Here is a 22,431-nt window from a genome sequence, read left to right on the forward strand (position 1 = left end):
CCCATGGTCCTTACGGAGTCCCCAGCATTCACTTAGGACGTTAGAGAAACAATATAACCCACCCAAATCTAACTCTCTCTGCACATGTTACATCTGCCACACCTGCAGTGCACATGGGCCCTCATTCCGAGTTGATCGGTCGCAAGGCGAATTTAGCAGAGTTACACACGCTAAGCCGCCGCCTACTGGGAGTGAATCTTAGCTTCTTAAAATTGCGACCGATGTATTCGCAATATTGCGATTACTAACTACTTAGCAGTTTCTGAGTAGCTCCAGACTTACTCTGCCTGTGCGATCAGTTCAGTGCTTGTCGTTCCTGGTTGACGTCACAAACACACCCAGCGTTCGCCCAGGCACTCCCACCGTTTCCCCGGCCACTCCTGCGTTTTTTCCGGAAACGGTAGCGTTTTCAGCCACACGCCCCTGAAACGCCGTGTTTCCGCCCAGTAACACCCATTTCCTGTCAATCACATTACGATCGCCGGAGCGATGAAAAAGCCGTGAGTAAAATTACTTTCTACATAGTAAAGTTACTTGGCGCAGTCGCAGTGCGAACATTGCGCATGCGTACTAAGCGGATTTTCACTGCGATGCGATGAAAAATACCGAGCGAACAACTCGGAATGAGGGCCATGGTTTTGCCCAACTGCTAACAAATTTGCTGCTACGATCAGGTCTGAATTACCCCCAAAGTCTGCTGCCTGGTGAGGTGCACGATTACTCATTACAGGCCGAATTCAAGCAGCAAACCAACTGCAGTGATCCTAACCGCGGTCAGTTATGGGGAAACGGTCACGTTTCGCATCTCAGTTTGTACCTATGGCTACAGTGGCTCCAAGAGAGGAGGGGAGCAGGTACTGTTTATTCCCGGCCCATTGGAGCAGCCCAGAGGGGGGCCGAGTCCCGCTGCCCTTCCCCGTTGCCGAGAGCCGCATGCTGAGTGGGGTAGTGAAGACTGGCCGCAGCGCGCTGGGGAGAGAGGTAGCTGCAGCCAGTCTGCTCTACCTGCACGATGAAAGGAAGGGGAACGATCGCGCCCTTCCTCCTGCTGCCCGCCAGTTCTGACACCGCCGCCCCCCTGTAATCCCATGTACTACGTAATCCTGACGTAATCCCACATGCTTATTGCAATCATGGCAGATGCACACGCTCTGTTGCGTGATAATCGCCCAGTGCATACACACATGAATTTCTCCCTGTGTACTAATCCTTAGAGAGATATAAAGTGGATGGAGATAAAGTACCAGCCAATCAGCTGCTATGTTACAGGCTGTGTTGAAAAATGACAGTTAGGAGCTGGTGGGCCGGTACTTTATCTCCCGCCAAGGCTTAGTACATCTCTCCCTATGACTAGGACTATGCACAGAATGGGTCCCGGGCATGTGCAGTTCCCTCGCCATCAGGACAGTACGCGTGTCACACTGCGCACACTCCAGGGTAGCTGAGCCATGCCGCCCGCAGTGAGGATGCATTCGCAGCGTGATGGACAGTCAGGGACTGGGGAGGTAACGGGGAGCGACGGCACAGACGCAGGAGCGTTGCAGCTGTTTCGGGGCGGGCCTCAGCCTACACTTGCGATCCCATACGCAGAAAACATGGCGCCAGCATTCCATTCTCCATAACAATAGAGTCACTCATGGATTCAATTATCGGAGGATCTGCGTCCGCTGCTGTGCGTTTGTACGCAGCCGCTGGGATCTGCAAAGCTGCCAGTGGGAGTCTCGATACAAATCCAGGCGTCTGTGTCATCTTTCACATATGCGCTACGCATTGGATCGCAACTGCGATTGCATTCGTTTATATTTCTGTCGTCAGTGCTGCGTCTCCGGTAGCAGCGGAGCCGAGAACTTATGTCAGTGCAGCAGGAGGCGTCTTCTGTAAAAGGGCGCCCACCGGCAGCTTCTCAGACCCGCTGCCTGCATCCGAAGACGCAGTAATGGATCGCCGCCGGCAGTGGCGGACCATCGGAAAATCTGCGCAACCTTACCAGGTTTCTTTATTCTTTGGAGATGAATCAGCTGATTTTTTTCTTCTATAACGCAATTTAAGGGTCCTGTAACTGGTGCTCCAGCCAAACAGCTCCCAACAGTCATGTGTTTGAAATATGACAGTTAGGAGCTGATTAGATGGGGTACCATTCATCATACGCAGCAAGTGTTATCACTCGTTGATAAATGAGCCCTTAAGTCTTTCAAATTTCACAAAATAAAACAAAATGAACACAAAGCAGCGATAGTAAATGTACGCACATTGTCTCACAAATTACAGGTCCTTTATTCCCTTTTTTTTTTTATCCCATCAGCACTGAAGGGGTTAAATTTCGCTCACATATACGGTCACACACATAACTATGCGCCAACATTTGGGATTTTGCCGTTTGTCTTCTTAATGACTCTGAGTCTTAGGAACTGCTGGGAATCTCGACGCGACCGGTATTCCAGGCAACGGTTGCGCCTGCTAAACTGCTTCCTGCAGCTGAGGGGTTAAAACGTAATGGAATTAAAATCAGTTTGTGAACGTGATTAATACTGGTTGCGCCTCCGGCACACAGAGATGGATGCCGCCCGAAATTCAGAAGGGTGAAGGAGAGACTTATGGTCCATGTGGATTTAGCACAGTTGGGTTTGACTCGCCGACAACCAACCTAACACGGGACGATATTAGAGAAACAACGAGAACCAAACAATTTCAGCAGTTTGTAAGGCACTAGGAGCGAAGGACATGGAATAGCGCGTTTTAGGACATCACAAATTTACATGCCGTTACCTTAGATCACAGACAGGGGTAGTGTTTTGGACTCTGGGATGTGTGATGGGTGGGGTCTATATCTATTGTGCAACTTGAACGGAATTTTTTTTTATATATATATATATATATATATACATATAGATCTGTCAGAAGTAGCATATAAAACAGCGCGCCCGGCTGTGCTACATTGTAGCGGTGGAAGGGGGGGGGCGAAGTGTCCGTTTCTAAAGTGACTCAGAATAGGGAGAGATTAGCAGCTGTCTCCGTTTCCGTCCATCCAGCAATTTCCATCTCGTCCCCCCGTAGACACAGTGCGATCTTTAGTCCACATATTGCAGTCCTTCTCCACGTAGCCACAGTCATCCCTTTTCACGACATCCGAGAACCCTCTTCAGAACAAAAAGAAAAAAACCACTGCCCATTGATCGTCTTTTTTTTTTTTTTTTTTGGTATCTTAAAACCCTCCCGGCTAGGCGCCAGAAGTCCATTATTCCTCTATACTCTATTGATAAAAATTACAATCCTCTAAAATTTAAAATTATTACAATTAGTGCTGGAGGGGGACCTGAAACCTAAAAAGCGGTGCAAATGTGTTATCAGAGGTATCCAGAGTGCTCCCCAGTTATAGGAGAGGGGTAAAAAGGAGGAAGAAACTGGAAGTGGGGGCTCCCTTTAGCGCAGGGATAGCCCTTGCTCCAATTCTTACTGAACACAATAAAATTAAAACAGAAACTAAAAACTTGAGTTACATCATGGTCACAAACCCCTAACTCTATAGACTCTGTATAAGCTCCTAAATCTGCACGACATCACCAAAGCCCGGTGTGTTTCTCATCAGTAAGTCAGATTAATAAATTACAGCATTGCGGTCACCCCACGGGTGCTGCAGCAACGTCCATACGCCTTCCCCCAAGAGTTTAAAAAGGTTAAAAGTCCAGAGGAGAGAGAAGACTTTGCAGACTCTGCGTCGGGCGGTCCCAGAGACCGTTCAGTGTTCATTGGAGTCCTAGAGTTCTAGGTCTCCGTAGACACAGGTCCAGGTGTCCCCCCCGAACCTTGCACAGGCAGAGTTACTCCAAAACGTGTTCAAGGATAAAGAAAAGGAACAAATGGCATCCTGCCGCCTCTATTTCCATAATTCTCCAGGTTAAAAAGTTATCACTAGTATCATACCCTTTACATTAGTCCGTGCCCCCCCCGGCGTCCTTTTCCCGCCAACCGGATCTAGATGTAAGGGTACTGATTAACTTTCGGTGGACTCAGCGGATATCCAGTGTAAACAGCAGAGGTGGGGGAGGCTGGGATATAAGTCTGATGCGCAAATTGAGCCTGGTAATGACTGGGGTGGAGACTGGGAGAGGGAAGCAACCGCGACGCCATGCTGACGGGCACAATGCTGGCTGGGTATGCGGCGTGGCGCGCGGATCCTTGAGATGCCACCAGGTGGGCCACAGTGCCGGTGGAGCCCAGAGCGGCAGGTGCCGTGTAGGTGTACAGGTGCGGCTGGCTGGGCAGGTGAGCGGTAGCAGCCAGGTGAGGGTGCACTGCCCCGTGGCTGGGGCTATTGTGTGGGAAGGAGTAGGGCGCCTGGGCCAGGGTGGGCGTGATGTAAGCCTGCTGCCTCCGGTGGCTGGCCGAGCGCTCTGTGCTGAGGTGCTGAGTGACCTGGAAAGAGAAGACGGGAGAAGGATAATCACTCGCCGGCTGCGGCACTGTACACAGATACACACTGATGGAAGAAAAGGAAAAGGCGAGACAACACAAAAGAGGAAAACGTCACAAGTTAGTGGAAGAGTTACAGGATTTAGAGAGGCAGATGTATTAACCGGGAGAAGTGATAAGTGCAGGGTGATAGCGCAACAGCCAATCATTACGGATTTGAAAAATGAGTGTTAAAAGCGGATTGGCTGGTGCTTTATCACCTTGTCCTCCCTAAAGCACTGTGCCCCCAATTTGGTGCAGGCTGGAAAAGTCTGGCACTCCTCTATGGGGAAACCCCTCTTTTCCTGAACTCCTTGCCTGGAGGGTGGGTCCCTCTGGTTCTCTAATAGAGCGGGACTGTGGGTCGCCTGTATCAGGATAGCGTGCTCCGTTCCCTTTGTCAGATTAGGATCTTCAGAACAGTATGTTTTATAGATATGTGCCGCTCCGTCACGCCCTCGGGGTACAGTTCCGGCTGGATCTGAATAGCTGCTCCCCACCAGAAGCCCAGCTCCTATGTGTATTCCTCCCCGACACTACATTCTGGAGATGGAGAATTGCAGTCATTGAGATTACGGTGGGAGAGAAACCTGGGTCCCCTGACGGACAATGACTGGACGATGATACTTGGGTCAGCTGATACAGCTTTATATACTGCAGAGGGTCTACTGGACTCCAGTGCATTTAGCTAAGCTTCCTACCTCCGTTCCTGATGCTTGGTCCCCTCCATCTATATCGGAATTATGTTCTGCAGTGATCCGATGTATCGCAAGATCAGGATCGAATCCCCTTTTTGGACCCTCGTATCTGTTGCTTCGGCCTCTGCCTTTAGGACTTTTTAAATACCTACCTACAAGCTCTATGTCACTGTTCTCCTAACGTTAATCAAGGTTCTTATTGCTAGGGGATGGATGGCTCCACAGGCTCCGTTCCTTACTGCCTGGATTGGGTTGTGAACTGTTCTGCTTCATGTATAAGTGTTAAAGTGTGGTCTCCCTGGCAATCATCCCACTGTGCCTTGCACCAGGATCTGCTCTCCAGATTCCCTAAGGTGTCCCGTGGGTGGCCCCACCTTCCGAATTGCTTTTGATGTGACCGCTTAGTCTTCTTCTTTAGTATAGCTTTATACCTTCTCAATTTATACTGTTTGTATATTGTTGCCCGTACATTCTATACGGTCATCACTTATACACCTGAATTGCTTTTATCTTCTCGTCATTCACCTAACATGCTTTGTTGCGCTTGTGATTCTGTTACTATGTTATTATTTTTTTTGTTTAACATTTGTTATTTTGTTGCACTCTTAAGAACAAAACCTCAGTAAAAAAAAATACTTCATTTAAAAAAAACAAAAAGACACCTTTATTGGAGCCGCCGCTAATAAAAGTTTAACTTTGGTTCTAATTAGCAAGAAACACCCTTCACGCCCGGCTTAGCGGACTCTGAAGTACACAATACACAGGCGCATGAATATATATATATATATATATATATATATATATATATATATATATATATATATAAAAAAAAAAAAAAAAAACTATAGTGCAATGGGCAGAAAATACAATACAAAATAGAATTTCTAGAGCCCAACGGTGGCCAATGACACCCCAATAAACAAATGCTAAATGACCTATGTAAACCACTCTCTGCACCCCCTGATACGGTGACGATCTGGACATAGAGGCTTTTACCTGGCTAAGGTTCAGTGGCTGTTGCTGGAACGAATGGCCCACAGGCCTGGGCTGTCGGTAGGTGGCCGACACCGTAGAATTGCTGGAAGCTGTAGTGGATGAGGAGGATTTGGGCTTGCACGAGTGGTGGCTGGTTGTATCTAGAGGGAGGGAAATCAGACATTATAAACCGCAGAATATTCTTACCGACACGGCAAGTGCTAAAAATTGTCACGGTGAATGGCGATACATCGATGCAGCAAAATATTATTCCGATCATGGTTCATTCCATTGCAGTGTTCTACAACGGAACCTATAAAAGGCAACCGCGATAATCGCCCCTAGTACCGGAACCGCACCTGGCTGCCTCTTTTCACACTCCAGACGCCCCTCGCTCGGCTGGGTCTTCAGAGGTGGCACAATGATGGTGCGGGGGTTGGAAGAGGAGGAGATCTCTGGCTGGCATTTGCTCTCCTGGGCAGCTGTGTTGGCGGTGCGTCGCTGCCCGTTGGCGGCATAGGGGCTGGTGTTGCTTGAGGAATCGGAGATGGGCGAATCGTGTACTGTAACGCAGCTGATGACGTTCCGGCGCTGCTTGGGCAGGCTGAGGAGAGACGAGGCAACTTGTGAACATAAGAACATTCTGAGGTCTAAAAGCAAATTGCCGCTACGATACAAGTTACTGCGGGTGCCATTCTCGCAGAGGCCCAGATTTATCCGGGAGAACTATTGTCATACACATAACAGAAAGACCTGCATTATACAATGAATGGCTTTTTAACCAAACATAAACCTGAGCTTGGACACTGGCAAACCCTGTGGAGCAAGTTTGTCTGGTGACGGCTTCCGTAGAAGAAAAACAACCTGAAGAATCATCGGATGCGACTGATAAATGACGATTAATCATTATTTCATGGTTATTTGTTGCAGGACAGACTTCCATGCCAGAACGGAAAACTAACAGCTGTGTAACTTTGTGTATTTCTATTTAATGAAACCCTCTAGTACTGGAAGTGACCGCACGGGATATCTGTGGAAGAGTACGGGACCAGTGACACTAGAGGACAGAACAGTCTTTAGTCTTCCGGTCAGGACAAGATGGCACAGAGTACTGGCACATACAGCAGCCGGCATCTGACGCTGTGCTTACTCTGTATTACTAATGAGCCTCACAAACCCCTCTATATCAGCCACAGGTTCTGAATTTCCCAGCAGCACCTGGGAGAACCTTTAACCTGTTATATACACGTGATCGATGCAATCAGCGGCTCCACTATTCATGAAGAGGATGAACCTAGATCTACAGATGGTCTTCAGGTGAGGCTCAAGTTGTTGTTTCTGAGGTTTCCAGAGTCCCCATACAGAGCAACCCCCAAGGGGTAAATTTGGTAAGAGGCGCTTTTCAAAGCCGCCATGAATTTGGAGTTCGGATTTAACGGGGCGATAATAATACATTTGAAAAAAAACAAAAACAGGAGTATGGGCCTCACAATTTGTCCAGGATCTGCTGGAACACTTCCATGTGAAGCCATTCTCCGGGGTGTAGGGTATGCCTGTTGAGAAAGCCGGATTCCTAGTTCTCCGCCCCAGGTACAGACACTACCAACCCAACACATTACCCTGCTGGTTTCATTCATGGCCCGGAAGCTCTGGGCACCACCCGGATGGTTGATGCATGTCCCCGCCGTGGTACTGTCTGGCTGAAGCTTGATTGCCTCTCCTCACAGCTGTACTACATTTATGGGGTAGTTCTGATACCTCCTACAACCGGGCAGCAAGGGAGTCTGCAGCTCTCACTGGCAGGTGGCTGGTGAGGGTAAGAGGCACCAGCCAAACCACATACACGGATAACCCCCTGAGCGAGCCCATCCCATCACAGGGGCAGAACATGGTGGATTGCTAGAACGCTGCAGAGAGACGACTTAGACCTAATCCTGATAAATGAGAGCAGAGCCTGATTTCAGGCAATAAGAACAGTATAATACCAGATCCAGGAATCAGCTGAATAAACCGTAATGACCGGTTTCTATATGCACCGTATTAGCAGCGGTGATTGTACAATGGGCCTATTTCATGTTTTATATGTAATGGCCAACGGAGCATTATTCAGCAGACTGCGCATGTGCTGCGACCGCAGTGCGCATGCGCGAAGGGGCCGCTGCGATCCCGCTCGCAATGAGGATCACATGGAGAATTGGTTGACAGAAAGTGACCGTTTGGAGGGGGTAACGTGGAGTGGTTGGGAAAACGCAGCCGTGTCGCGGACGTTTTCGGGGCGTGTATCCGTCATCAGCTGTGATCTCGTACATACAAAAACATGATGCCTGCATCGCTACTGCCGCGTCCAGTCTCGGCAGCCATAGGCCAACTCTTTAAAAAACGTGAACAAACAAAACGGTTTAAATTGCGCACCTCTGCTGAATAATTGCGCTCAGATGGTCGCCAGTAACAATGTGTGGCTGTAACCCCTTATTGCGCAGTAAATACCATTTCTCGCCACCGGAGCTTACTCTCATAGTACAATCATGGAGTGTATCTGTATCATTGCTGCAATGCTATGGATGTGCTCACATGAAGCAGAAGCTGACCCTGGACGGGTGACGGGAGATAGGGCGAGAGGGAGAGGCGGCGGCTGCTGCAGCAGCAGAGACACGAGGCACAGAGTGGCTGGGAGGAAACAGCTTGTGCACTGACTGCATTATGTTGCTATGATAACAGAGGTCTGAGATCAGTGGGGCAGGATGGATGGAGTAAACCAGCCCGCGCCATGTGTCACACCGCACAGCAGAGACAAAGGACCTTTCTACGCACAAATCCACGTCTCCGGCGAATGGCTATTTGCAGAGCCATAATAATGACGTTTTCCCAGGGGGTGGCCTATTTATGATCAGAGTGCAAACCTATAGCGGCCTGCAGCACCCAATCAGAAAGCAGCTTTCATTGCTGTAGTGCGAGTTGGACATGAAGGAAGAGTCTGATTGGTGGCTATGGGAGATTTCATGTATGTAGCTTGTTAGCAGATAATCCGCACCGCGTCATCTACGCTGGCTTCAACAACAGATGACGGACAAAAATAAATAAATATTAAAACATAATCCGGCAGTGAGTGATGATAATGATGTTTGCGCAAAGCAGAAATGAGCGGGGAGACAGATGCAGCAGGCATTCTGGCAGTGTAAAAAGGAAGAGTTATGTTTTCCGAGCCACACAGAAGGAGCAACCTCCCTTCACATCAAAGTGTCCGCACAGGAGGGACTGACGCACAAAACGCCAGACTGACACAACCTTACGTCTCTCATTCATTCCGGTATAAAGGTTTCCGCACACATTAGGGTTGCGGTGTTAGAACACGGTAATGGAACTACCTGAGGCCAAACGGTTACTAGTTACTAAAGAACAGAACTGTCGCAGCATACAGATTCATTGTCCTAGCAAACCGAAATAGTCACGTCACATTGCACCAGCTATCTCAAGCTTAGCGTATGTTATCAATTATCAAACAAAACATTCTCTAAGCATGTCATAGGAAATGACTTCCAGCTCACTATTATCTGCAATTAATACAAATTTAGTTTTTTTTTTTTTTTAAACCAGCGCAGCTGGTGACCTGGCGCTTCGTTAACCTTTATCTGGTATAAATTAGAGGAACGGTGACCGTAGGAAACCTGAAATAACTCTGTAAGACCACATCACACGTTTACACGCACAATTATTAACAATTTTTGATTAAGAAAAAATTAATTTAGAAAAACTCCTGTAATGGGGCAATAAGATTAAGGGGGGGGGGAATGTATAATTTATGTTAACACTCAGAGGCGCACCAACTACTATATCGATGCCTCAAAATAGCGCATTCAGCGTCTGATAATCTGGCTCCGATACCGTTTAAACACACAAACAAACAGAGATGTGTTTTCAAATGTTGTCATTATCCCTCAATACCCGCCTGTGTTTTTGGAAGCTGTTACGAACACACGCAGCCGCCCCCTCCTCTATATTGACAGTACGCCCCTTGTTCTATTCAGAAAGCAACTGGGATCCGATATGCGGCCAAACAGCTGAGTGGAGGGAGGCAACGAGATTATTTACCGGGGACAATTTCTTTTTAGGAGATCATTTAAAAAAAAAAAGTAAGGAGTTATTTCTTTTCCTGTAGCTAAAGTCATCCCAGAGTTACCCAAAGACACAGCTGCGGAAGATCTGCATCGTGTGAAACGCTGCAGCCGTCCACGTAATCTCAGGAAGTTTTCCCTGTCAGCTAGGAATACCCATCATATAGCCACCTGCCAAGGGCTGCAGCTTACATGGCCGCAACACAGTAAAAAAATAAATAAATAAAAAAGTGGGGGAAAAAATAATTTTTTACAAAAAGTTACCAAAAAGTAAAATGTCATGGCAACAAATAATCTTCATTCAGAAAGAAGCGCTTAGGATGATTGCTGACGAGGCAGATCCTAAATCTGCCTCCTGCAGAGCAAAGTGGAACCTATTTGTATTTTTGTTAAAAAAAAAAAATGTATTCTGAATGTAGAAGAACCCACGAGACCTCCAAACCAGCTGCCCCTCCACCAGCCCACGCATACTACAGCTAGCGGGAGACGTTGTGCTTCTGTCTTTCCCATCACCTGCAGGAGACGGCGTATTGGGGGCTCACCTGGGAGCGACGAGTTTCTGCTCCTCCTCCTCCTCATCTGTGTCGCTGCTGATAGTGATCACACTGACGGCCGGGCTGGGGGTGTCCGGGATGACTATTGGTTGCCGCTGGTGGTCAGCACGAGATGAAACCGCAGGTACGTCTCCCCAGCCGCAGGTTATGGAAGGGCCGCAGGGGGCAGGGTTCTGGGGTATGGAGCAGCGTGGTGGGGTGTTTTCCTTCACCCGCTTGGAGCGCTGGGGAGAACTGTGCGACTGGGAGGATAGCATCTCGTAGTTCCTGAGGGTTGTAGTCAGCGATGGGAGATGGAATCGGGAGGAGATCGAGGGTGAACAAGGGAGAGAGAAAGTGAGAGAGGGAGAGGGAGAGATGGTGGGATAAGGAGAGAGGGAGGGGGAGATAGAGAGAGTACGAGGTAGAGAGAGAAGGAAAAGGAGACAGAGGAAGAGGGAAAAAAGAGGGTGAGAGAGAGAGAAGGAGAAAGAGGGAAAAGGAGAAAGAGAAAGGGAGGAGACAGAGAGAAGAGCAAGGGAGGGGGGAGAGAGAGAGCAAGGGAGGGGGAGAGAGAGAGCAAGGGAGGGGGAGAGAGAGAGAGAGAGAGAGAGAGAGAAGGAAGGAGAGAGGGTGGTATAAAGAGGGGGTGGAATATAGAGAGAGGGTAAGAGGTAGAGAGAAAAGGAGAGACAGAGGAAGAGGAAAAAGAGGGAGAGAAATAGAGAGGGAGAAGGAGAAAGTGAAAAGGAGACAGAAAGAGGGAGGAGACAGGGAGAAGAGAGAGAGAAGGCGAGAGGGAAAAGGAGACAGAGGGAGAGTAGAGAGTGGGAGGGAGAGAGAGAGAGAGCGAGAGAGGAGAGAGAGAGAGAGAGAAGGAGAGAGAGAGAGAGAAGGAGAGAGAGAGAGAGAGAGAGAGAGAGAGAGAGAGAGAGAGAGAGAAAGAAGGGGACAGAGGGAAAGTAGAGAGTGGGAGGGAGAGCGAGAGGGAGAGCGAGAGGAAGAGAGAGAGAGAGAAGGAGGAGAGGGGAAAGGAGACAGAGGGAGAAGGTGGAGAGGAGAGAGAGAATAGGAGAGAGAGAGAGAATAGGAGAGAGAGAGAGAATAGGAGAGAGAGAGAGAGAGAGAGAGAGAGAATAGGAGAGAGAGAGAGAGAATAGGAGAGAGAGAGAGAGAATAGGGGAGAGAGAGAGAGAGAGAAGGAGAGAGGAGAAGGAGAGAGAGGGAAAAGGAGACAGAGGGAGAAGGTGGAGAGGAGAGAGAGAGAGAATAGAGAGAGAGAGAGAGAGAGAGAGAGAGAGAGAGAGAGAGAGAGAGAGAGAGAGAGAGAGAGAGAGAATAGGAGAGAGGGAAAAGGAGACAGAGGGAGAAGGTGGAGAAGAGAGAGAGAATAGGAGAGAGAGAGAGAGAGAGAGAGAGAGAGAATAGGAGAGAGAGAGAGAGAGAGAGAGAGAGAAGGAAAAGGAGACAGAGGGAGAAGGTGGAGAGGAGAGAGAGAATAGGAGAGAGAGAGAGAGAGAGAGAGAATAGGAGAGAGAGAGAGAGAATAGGTGAGAGAGAGAGAGAGAATAGAGAGAGAGAGAGAGAGAGAGAGAGATAATAGGGGAGAGAGAGAGAGAGAGAGAGAGAGAGAGAGAGAGAGAGAGAGAGAGGGGAAAAGGAGACAGAGGGAGAAGGTGGAGAGAGAGAGAGAGAGAGAGAGAGAGAGAGAGAAGGAGAAGGAGAAGGAGAAGGAGAAGGAGGAGAGAGAGAAGGAGAAGGAGAAGGAGAAGGAGGAGAGAGAGAAGGAGAGAGGGAAAAGGAGACAGAGGGAGAAGGGAGAAGGTGGAGAAGAGAGAGAGAATAGGAGAGAGAGAGAGAGAGAGAATAGGAGAGAGAGAGAGAGAGAGAGAGAGAGAGAATAGGAGAGAGAGAGAGAGAGAGAGAGAGAGAGAGAGAGAAGGAGAGAGGGAGAATAGGAGAGAGAGAGAGAAACCGGATCAAAATAATATTTTAACATAATTCAATGTAACAATCTCTGGTTATTATACAGTGCAGACTCCGCTATAATCAGTCTATTCTATACATAGAAACTCCTCTGTATTTTATCCAGATAATGTAAATTATTGACAATTTCTTATCCAGAATACCATAATATCCGTGTCAGTGTAATAGACTATAATGTGTGATTGACGTGTATAATGTGTGACTGGGAATTACACCCTATTCTCCTGCGCTCATGCAACAAACATTTTATATCGTAACGAGCGGAGAGTAATGAATACTATGTCCCTGATGGGAGGTTATCAGAAAATACAACCACTCTGTATGTCGGGATCATCGATCTGGTGCCAGTGTACGGAGATGAACTCAGGTTGGGGGGAAGTCTTTATCCAACATGTGGGCAAACTGGTTGTCAGTAACAACCACACTGCACGTATATTACCCCAATTGTGTATATGTTATGCTACGTTCTCATTGCATCCACTGCACGGTCTGTATACTTTACTCTTGCCGCATACCCCCCCCCACCCCCCCCTTCCACCGCCCCTTTTCGTTGCTCTCACCTCACTGACGAGTGATGCTTTTTGCGGGAGAGGAAGAGCTGGTTGGCTGCTGTCTCATGACGTGAGCCACGCCCACATTTCAAGGGCTGAGCGGAGGGTAGGGTGACATGACCGCCAGGAGCGCCGGCTGCTGCATTATGGATTGTAGTGGCCACCGTGAGCGTGACTGTTCCTGGAAAGAGATCAGAAGAAAAAACAAAAGGAGGGTCAAGGACAGGAGCGGGGAACGCGTCCGGAACACGCTATTGTCCGCAGTCATCTACTGAAAGTCAGACTGTATTTTTATGGTGCAGTTTGCAAAACAAAGGAGGCGTCAGGTCACCATACATTACAGCACATCTGTGCATACAGAATAATAAGACTTATACCGACTCATTAGGGAAAGACAGGATATTTACAGAGCCCATCAGATTTGGAACGTGCAAATTGGTGCGGCAGTTATAAGGGCGTCCTTGTTCCTTGCCCAAAATTCCATAAATTATTTGCACTACAGCGATGCAGATTATAAAATACAAAGACGTTACATTGCATCATGCTAAAACCGAATGACCAGCTTGCCCGTGTCTGAGGCATCTGGGCACAAGAGGGCAGTAAATGCCCAACAAGTGGGCAGACTCCACCCCACCCCCCACCACACACACACACACACACACACACACACACAACTACTACTTCAGGACAGACTCACCGCCAGTCTGCCAGCTGCTGGGTACTCGTCATGCTCTCTGGGATGACCGTGGCATGCTGGACAGAAGTAGGTGCTGCCACTCCTGCCAGCTGCTGCCACGCCGGGGGAAGCAGGATCTGCTGAGTGCCGCTGGGCCACGCCTGCAGTGCAGAAAAAAGGGTAGATTTACACACATAAATGCGCCATCAACTAGAAAATCCACTTAAGGTTTAAGTATGGTTTATATTCACTTTGCCATTACTGTGCGTGTGTTCAGTAAGATACATGGACACTGCGTATTATGCAGAGGGAAACGGTTTCCCCTTCCTCCCATAAAACTAAAAGGAAAATCATCTACAGCAATAGAATAGTTCCCCCTACAGGCCAAATCTAGAACTATAGATTGTATGATTGGCCTACACAGCAGTTTCTAGATACAGGCGTACGCTGGTCTTACACTGTACCTGAGTCAGGAGGCCCGACTGGATTTGCAGAGCTTGCGCGGCCGCCGTCTGCGTGACCAGCGGAAGTGTGTTATCCATACGCACAGAATAGCCGCCGTGTTTGGAAGGAGAGGTCTGCAGGCCTGAGGAAGCACATAACAGCATTTACTGTATCACAATAAAATCAGAGAAACCCTATTAAACAAATTATTTATTTATTGCTATTTATTTACGTGGCGCATTATGCAGCGCTGCACAAAGAATCTTCAGCCATTCGCGATCGGTCCCTGCCCCAGAGGAGCCTGTAATCTTCCCTTAAACCGGCAGAAACATACAAACAAGGGTTCTTTTTTTTCAGAAGCCAATTAACCTCCCAGTAGTTTTTGCATTTGGACTGTGGGAGGAAACCGCAAACTTACCATTATAGGAAGCTACCATACATCACATCACATCACATCCCACCCATTAAACAGTATAGGTCTCACAGGTGCAGGAGTGGCTTGCAATAGACCACTGTCTGAACGTCATAGATAAAATGGGTCATGTGACACCACAGGGCCGATTCCCATTGGTCAGTAGGCTCCCCCAAGAAAAAGGAGATGGAATACTCACCTTGGAAGGCTGGTGGGCAGACAATCAGAGCCTGCTGGAAGGGGTCAGGCCGAGCGCAGATCTGTGCGGCTGCTGTCTGCAGGGGCATGCTCCTCTGAGCAACAGCCGCCATGGAGGCTGCAGAGGGCTGGTGAAGAGGGGGAAGACGATTAGAACGGTATGAAAACCAAATGATGACATCATACATAGAGTTTGGGCGGCAGGGTCCTCACCTGGCTATGCACAGTGTTCAGCTGGTTGTTGAAGGTCATGGTGAGGTTGGTGGAAGTACTGGGGGCTACGTGTGTGATGAAGGGGGTCTTGCTGTGGTTCACAGTATCGTACATATTCACCCGCCTCTTGCAGATCTCCATATTCTGGAAACAAGACTTGACGCTGCGGAGAGAGGCAGGGGGGAGACACAGGCCAAAGCCATAGCGAGGAGGAGGAAGGGGCGATGGACGGGTGTTTGGAAGAAGATGGGAAAGAGAAATGGGAAAAAAAAGGACAACATTATTGAATGAAAAATAAACCACATGGTGGCGTGGCTTGACGGTCAGCCGAGGCAGACGTGCCTAATAGGAGCTCCTGCACTCGCAGCAACAAAAAGGACCTAAAACCCCTATTGCTGCCCGCTTTAACTGCATCATTTATTGCCCTAGGCTGCCCTGACAATTTGCATCCGGTGGGGCTAGGTTGCGGAGTCGGGGGGACGGGTTTTCCTGTCCCTGCATGTTGCGGCCTACCCTCCTTTCAGGATCCGTGACTTCGATTGGGCATCCCCCCCGCTGGGAGATCCGGTGTCTCGGGTGACATCTGCGGACCTCATCCCGTCTAGCGACGGACCTCCCGGGGAACTAAGCGGTGCTCTGCGCTGCTGCCAGGTTATCTTGGTGAGCGGAGAGAACAGACTGACTGAGCAGCCCCCGGCAACGGGACTCGGCCATTTTGGAACAGCTCTGAGGTGATAAGCGGCAGCCCCATGTCTGTCTCCAGCCATCCTGCGGTGCTCCCTGGGCTTATACAGTGCCACAGCACTACTGGCTGCGGATTGGTGCTCCGGACTACTGGCTGCGGATTGGTGCTCAACACCTGCTTCGTTGCCAGCAGACATAGTGGTGATCCCACAAACCTGACCGAGATTCCTCGAAAAGTGCCAACTACCGGCCAATGTCTCCACTTAATGTAGACCTAAAGAGTTACTCCAAAATCTTAGCGCTGCGTCTTCCCCACCTCATTCACCCGGACCAGGTAGGCTTTATTCCAGGTCGCCTGGCGTCCGACAACACTAGGAGAGCCATAGACGTAATTCACTCTATCCATATACAGAAACTCCCCTCTTTGATTCTTGTGCTGGATGCCGAAAAGGCGTTCGACCGGATTTCATGGTCCTTTGTCTTTCAGATCCTCCAAAGGATGGGTTTTGCCGGTAGATTTCTCCAAGGTATCCAAGCTCTGTACCACTCCCCCTCAGCCACGGTTTCAGTTAATCGCTTCACCTCTTCCCCTTTTGGATCGCCAACGGCACCAGGCTGCCTGCTCTCCCCCCTTAATATTTGCCCCTCGTTATGGAACCCCTAGCTGCGAGGATATGTGCCAATGCCGACATTGCTGGTGTGCGAATAGGCCCAACTTAACACCAAATCACGCTCTATGCAGACGATGTCCTGATATCCCTTGGACAACCGGCCCAATCTATGCAATCTCTTTTAGCTGAAACAGACCTCTATTCCAAATTTTCCAGTTAGACAACCGATACTGACAAAACTGAAGTACTTGATTTCTATGTTCCGGGGACTGGTTCCTGGAGCGTCCTTCCCGTTTAATTGGCATAAACGCAAACTTAAATATTTAGGTATCTATTTAACTCATCGGCATCATCAACTCTTTCAGGCTAATTTCCCCCGGGTCAAATCGGACCTGCTCTCATGGTCTTCTCTTTTTATATAGTGGAATAGGAACGAACTAAAAAACTCGGTAAAGATGAATGTGCTCCCTAGGCTCCTTTGTCTCTTCCAAACACTCCAATCTTCATCCCCTCCTATGTATTCAAATTTGTAAGATTTCAGTCCTCTCGCTTCATCTGGGCCAATAAAAACCCCAGGATTCACTTACACCTGCGACAGCGCCCTAGCCGTATTGGAGGTCTGGGTATCCAGATTTTAGACGTTATATTGCAGTGCAACCCTGAGGCACGGAAGGTCTGGACTGAGATTGAGGCTGCTGAATTTGGGCTCTCTTTAGTCTCCTCCCTTTTATGGATACCGAGGTCCAGCCGACCCAAAGGTGTCGTCTCCCACCCAATCATCTCCCGCTCCTTATCTGTTTGGGACTCTGCAAATAAAAAATACAGCCTAGCCCCCAATCCATCCCCGATTGTGCCTCTTCTACATGATCCTGCTTTTCCTCTCGGTATGCACAACACATTGTTCCTCCCGTGGAAGAACAGGGGCGTACTGTTTCTAAATGATATCTCCACAAACGCAACCCCAATTTTCTCAAATTCAGGAGGCTATATCTATCCCACCAAGAAATTTGTTTCAGTTCCTCCAAATTAGTCGTTTTCATTCTACCCCGTTATCACCAAACGGCCGCTGACTGCTTTTGAAGCATTGTGCCTTAGACGATCTTCCACTAGAGGTCTGATTTCTCTTATATACACATTGACACCGACCACCCTCCCCCCCCCCCCCCCAGCCCACCTCCTGCGAGACGGCTTGGGAATCTGATCTTGACACTACGCCAGCTGAGGACGAATAGGCGGAGATCTGGGACAATGCTGCTTCTAATTCTATATGCGTTAAGAACACTTATAAATTACTTTACAGATGGTACTATGGGGGTCATTTCGAGTTGATTGTTCGCTAACAGTTTTTAGCAGTCATGCAAACGCTATGCCGCCGCCCACTGGGAGTGTATTTTAGCTTAGCAGAAGTGCGAACGGTTGTATCGCAGAGCGGCTACAAACATTTTTTGTGTAGTTTCAGAGTAGCTCAAAACCTACTCAGCGCTTGCAATCATTTCAGACTATTCAGTTCCGGATTTGACGTCACAAACACGGCCCTGCGTTCGCCCAGCCAACGCCTGCGTTTTTTCCTGGCACGCCTGCGTTTTCCGCACACTCCTGAAAATGGTCAGTTCCCACCCAGAAACACCCTCTTCATGTCACTCTGCGGCCAGCAGTGCGACTGAAATGCATCGCTAGACCCTGTACAAAACTACATCGTTCGTTGTGCCCGTACGTCGCACGTGCACATTGCGCCGCATACGCAGAACTGCCGTTTTTTAGCCTGATGGCTGCGCTGCGAACAAATGCAGCTAGCGATCAACTCGGAATGACCCCCCATGTTGCTTCCAGACTCTGCAAACTGTATCCTGGTTCTTCCGACAGGTGTTGGAGGGGTTGCGATGCAGAAGGCTCATTCATACATATATCCTGGTCCCGCTCTAAAATAGTTACTAGTTTTTTCTTCTGCCATTATATGTCCCAACTTTATCCAGACGCCAAAATCTATTGATGCGTCATGTGGTCTCTGCGACCACCTGCCAAATTGCGATGGACTGGAAACGTGCCGCTGCCCCTTCCTTCCATTCTATATTAGCTCGTATTTGGTACATGACGAGCATCATTAATAATTCTTCCAAAAAATTTGATTCCGTGTGGTCCCCATGGATTTCCCTTTAGCAATTCGCCTCTCCATTTGCTTCCGGATGAGTCGTCCTGTTCTCAGGCTTCACTGGTTTGCATTTTTTCTCTCTCTCACCGAGGATCCGCTCTTCCGTCTTTTTCTCCTTTTCGGTTCCTCTTCTCTTCTATTGGTCTTTGCCCTCTTACTTACTACTTCGCTACAACTTCTATCCTTTTTTTTTTTTCCTACGCAAATTTTTAAAATGGATCATATTCAATATGCTGCCTGAATGGTCTTATCCGAAATGATGCACTTGCTTTTATTTCCCTGGATTTTGGCAGTTGTGTTCCTGTGTTATGATCCCCTAATAAGCAAATTTCTCAAAAACATAAAGAAGGAAGAAGAAAGTTAAGAGAACTTTCATAAGGTGTACAGAAAGTGTTCCGACCAAAGAAAACACACAGGATCCCCTCTCTATGCAAGCCACACCCCACTAACACCCACAATTACATCAGCTGACCCCAAGTACTCAAATCTTACCCATAAAGTCGCGCTCCCAGGACCCCTCTTCCCCGCCCTTTAAAATGCCCCATAAAGTGAACCTGATCTCGAATGAATAATCTATTTACGTTTGGGACTGGTTGCGATTATGTCTAGTCTGAAAGTAACTGTACTTTTTTACTGTGTCCCTATTTTCCTCCCTCTTTGCCCCCCAGTGCCCCTCCGAGACGCCAGAATGTATCCGTACTGTGAGCTGTGTGGGAAGTCCAGGAGATGAGTCATGGTGACAAACGGGTGGTTCAGGGTCTCGATGGGGGTTATTCTCTTGTCTGCATCTATGGTCAACATTTTCTTCAGCAGGTCGATAAACTCCCTCCTGTCCGCCTTCTCCACCAGCAATGTCGCTACCTTCCAGATCCGAGGTCATATTCACCTGCGGAGAGACCAGGCCACACCTACGCTGAGTAACACATTCGGAGCAGCTAAAGCTACACCCATCAGACCTCAGGCATTTCACATTCGCCCGCCACCATTGGCACCCAGTAGACCTGGAGGACAAATCTTTGCCCCAGCACTCTGGACATCCGAGCAGGAGAATATAAATGCCACACAGCCCACTGGGCCCACTAGAACACAAAATAGCCAGCTGAGAGCCTATACAACCCAACCATGGTGCCTGAGGGACATACCTGCGCCATGTCATCCAGACAATTGAAGATGTATTTCCTGGCCTCCTTGGACTTGATACCCGTTTCAGACTCATGATCGTCAGGCGTCTATACCAAAAGAGACAACACAAATGTTACACAACAAATCACAAACCAGAGGAGCTGAAGAGTTATGTATTCCCAAACCTCCATCCCAGTATAGTACATTAGAGGGAACCGTGCTGGCCGGTCACCTAAACAGTCATTCAGAATTTGCTCACTGCCATATTTCTGTAAATGTCTGTTCTACAACCTAAACCAATGACTTCTGTCAACAAGCAAAATCCTGCGCCTCACCTCTATGGGAGGAGTTCAAGTGTTTTGCGCGCCAGCGGCCACTAGATGGCGCCTGACAGAGCCGACATTACTGTTATGTTCTTTTGTCATTTTGACGGGCTGGTAACTAGTTCATGATAAAAAGTTGAACTCGTCAATGACACCAGTAAGAAAACACCAGCAACCATTGACATCACCGAGAGTGCGGCCTATCCAGTCACTAGTAACCAGTGATATCACTGAGAGTGCAGCCTATCCAGTCACTAGTTACCAGTGACATCACTGAGAGTGCAGCCTATCCAGTCACTAGGAGCCAGTGACATAACTGAGAGTGCAGCCTATCCAGTCACTAGTATCCAGTGACATCACGGAGAGTGCAAGCCTATCCAGTCACTAGTACCCAGTGACATCACTGAGAGTGTAGCCTATCCAGTCACTAGGAGCCAGTGACATCATTGAGAGTGCAGCCTATCCAGGCACTAGAAGCCAGTGACATCACTGAGAGCGCAGCCTATAGTCACTAGGAGCCCAGTGACATCACTGAGAGTGCAGCCTATCCAGTCACTAGGAGCCAGTGACATCACTGAGAGTGCAGCCTATTCAGTCACTAGGAGCCAGTGACATCACTGAGAGTGCAGCCTATCCACTCACTAGGAGCCAGTGACATCACTAAGAGTGCAGCCTATCCAGTCACTAGGAGCCAGTGACATCACTGAGAGTGCAGCCTATCCACTCACTAGGAGCCAGTGACATCACTGAGAGTGGAATATGGCATTAATAGGCTGTGAACATTAGTATAACACACATATGGGCTGCCTCCATTGTACACACACATCATGTTCTGCTTGATATAAAGGTTTACATATGAAACACTTCCCACCTTTAATCTCCACAGGGGATAAGGCGAGTCTCCGTCCCGGTTAAAGAAGCGGGTGGTCTTGGTTCCGGAGCTGAGCAGATATTCCGCCGGCAGTCCCTGTGTCTGGGAGATGTATCTGATCTATGAGGACGGAGATGGTAGAAATTATTACACAAGTAGGAGGGAAAGTTCCCTCTCCAGTCACCGTCCGGGTGCAGGAACCGGTCCTCAGCGCACAACCGCAACATTTGTCAGAATTCCAAAATCCTGGTTAAAGACATCATGTGGGTTACAGCGCCGGCAGGGATTATACAATGTGTCCATAATCCACCGCATTGTTATACTGTAACATTAGTTCTATGTTCTATAGGAGACAACAGATGTTATATCACCACTGGGAGCATAAACTGTTCACATGTAACAAAGAACCACAGATTCCACGTCGCTGGGTTACAGAGACCAGTGGACCCTTCAGAACGCAAAAACACAAGGTTCTAGGAAGAACGGGCATAACGCGTTTGATGGAGCCCTGTATCTGTTAGCGCAACTTCACGCAGAAGATCTTTGTGCGCAGCTGCCATTATATAGTGTCTGGCAGAGACCCCGTACAATCTAATGACAAGTCTGCAATTACTATTATTATTACTTTTTAAGCAGGTTTTAATGATCATATAAATTAAGACTTGGTCAACGTTCCAAGCTGGGTACACACTATATGATATATTGGACGTATAGTGTGTACCCCCTAATCCACCCAATGCATTGTTTAATGACTTGGGTGGTTGCATCATCATATCAGATGTGCTGCACATAAGATGGGACGATTCCACGCAGAACGTTGTGTTGTTGCATGAATAATATATTGCGTTGTCATACAACAGATTGTGTAGTGTGTGCGGTGATGCGATATACGGTTATATCGCATCGCCACGTCGCTGGGTTGCATCATCACTCTGGTGTGCACCCAGCTTTAGTTTTGAGGCCCCGATTGTGCCATGTGATTATGTGGTGATAAAAGTGTACTGGACAGCATAGTTGGCATAGTGGTTAGCATTGCTGTCTCATAGCAATGAGGTCAACAGTTAAATTCCAAGTCACTTTCTGTATGGAGTTTGTATGTTCTCATCATAACCCTAGTGTGTATGGACCAGGCAATGCTACTTCCAGGAACCACATGAATACAGATAGATATGAGATAGCGGGTAAATGCTGCATATACGAAGGATTGTGTATAATAGAGAGCGGGGATCTCAGTGCAAGACATGATAATAATAGTTTGTATGCACAACACAACCCACCTGGTCATATTCGGAGGCCCCAGGGTATAAGGGCCACCCCAAAAACAACTCGGCAATTACACATCCCAAAGACCACATGTCGATGGCCTCGCAAAAAGGTAAACCCAGGATAATCTCCGGAGCCCTGCAAAGGAGGGAGGGAGGGAG

General features: G+C 48.4%; 1 protein-coding gene across 1 annotated transcript in view; it reads right to left on the reverse strand.

Annotated features, from left to right (window-relative positions):
* Positions 1 to 2,250: 2,250 nt before the first annotated feature.
* HIPK2 (homeodomain interacting protein kinase 2) overlaps positions 2,251 to 22,431 on the reverse strand; it is a 65,377-nt gene continuing 45,196 nt past the window's right edge. Inside the window, 15 exon segments of the mRNA XM_063929250.1 lie at positions 2,251 to 4,413; positions 6,144 to 6,283; positions 6,482 to 6,726; positions 10,777 to 11,065; positions 13,317 to 13,451; positions 13,454 to 13,485; positions 14,002 to 14,141; positions 14,445 to 14,566; positions 15,036 to 15,162; positions 15,248 to 15,410; positions 19,392 to 19,543; positions 19,545 to 19,577; positions 19,834 to 19,920; positions 21,008 to 21,127; positions 22,285 to 22,408. Coding sequence (XP_063785320.1) covers positions 3,973 to 4,413; positions 6,144 to 6,283; positions 6,482 to 6,726; positions 10,777 to 11,065; positions 13,317 to 13,451; positions 13,454 to 13,485; positions 14,002 to 14,141; positions 14,445 to 14,566; positions 15,036 to 15,162; positions 15,248 to 15,410; positions 19,392 to 19,543; positions 19,545 to 19,577; positions 19,834 to 19,920; positions 21,008 to 21,127; positions 22,285 to 22,408 — 2,350 coding nt within the window. The 3' untranslated portion in view covers positions 2,251 to 3,972.

This window comes from Pseudophryne corroboree, chromosome 6, assembly GCF_028390025.1.
Source record: "Pseudophryne corroboree isolate aPseCor3 chromosome 6, aPseCor3.hap2, whole genome shotgun sequence".
Classification (NCBI taxonomy): domain Eukaryota; kingdom Metazoa; phylum Chordata; class Amphibia; order Anura; family Myobatrachidae; genus Pseudophryne; species Pseudophryne corroboree.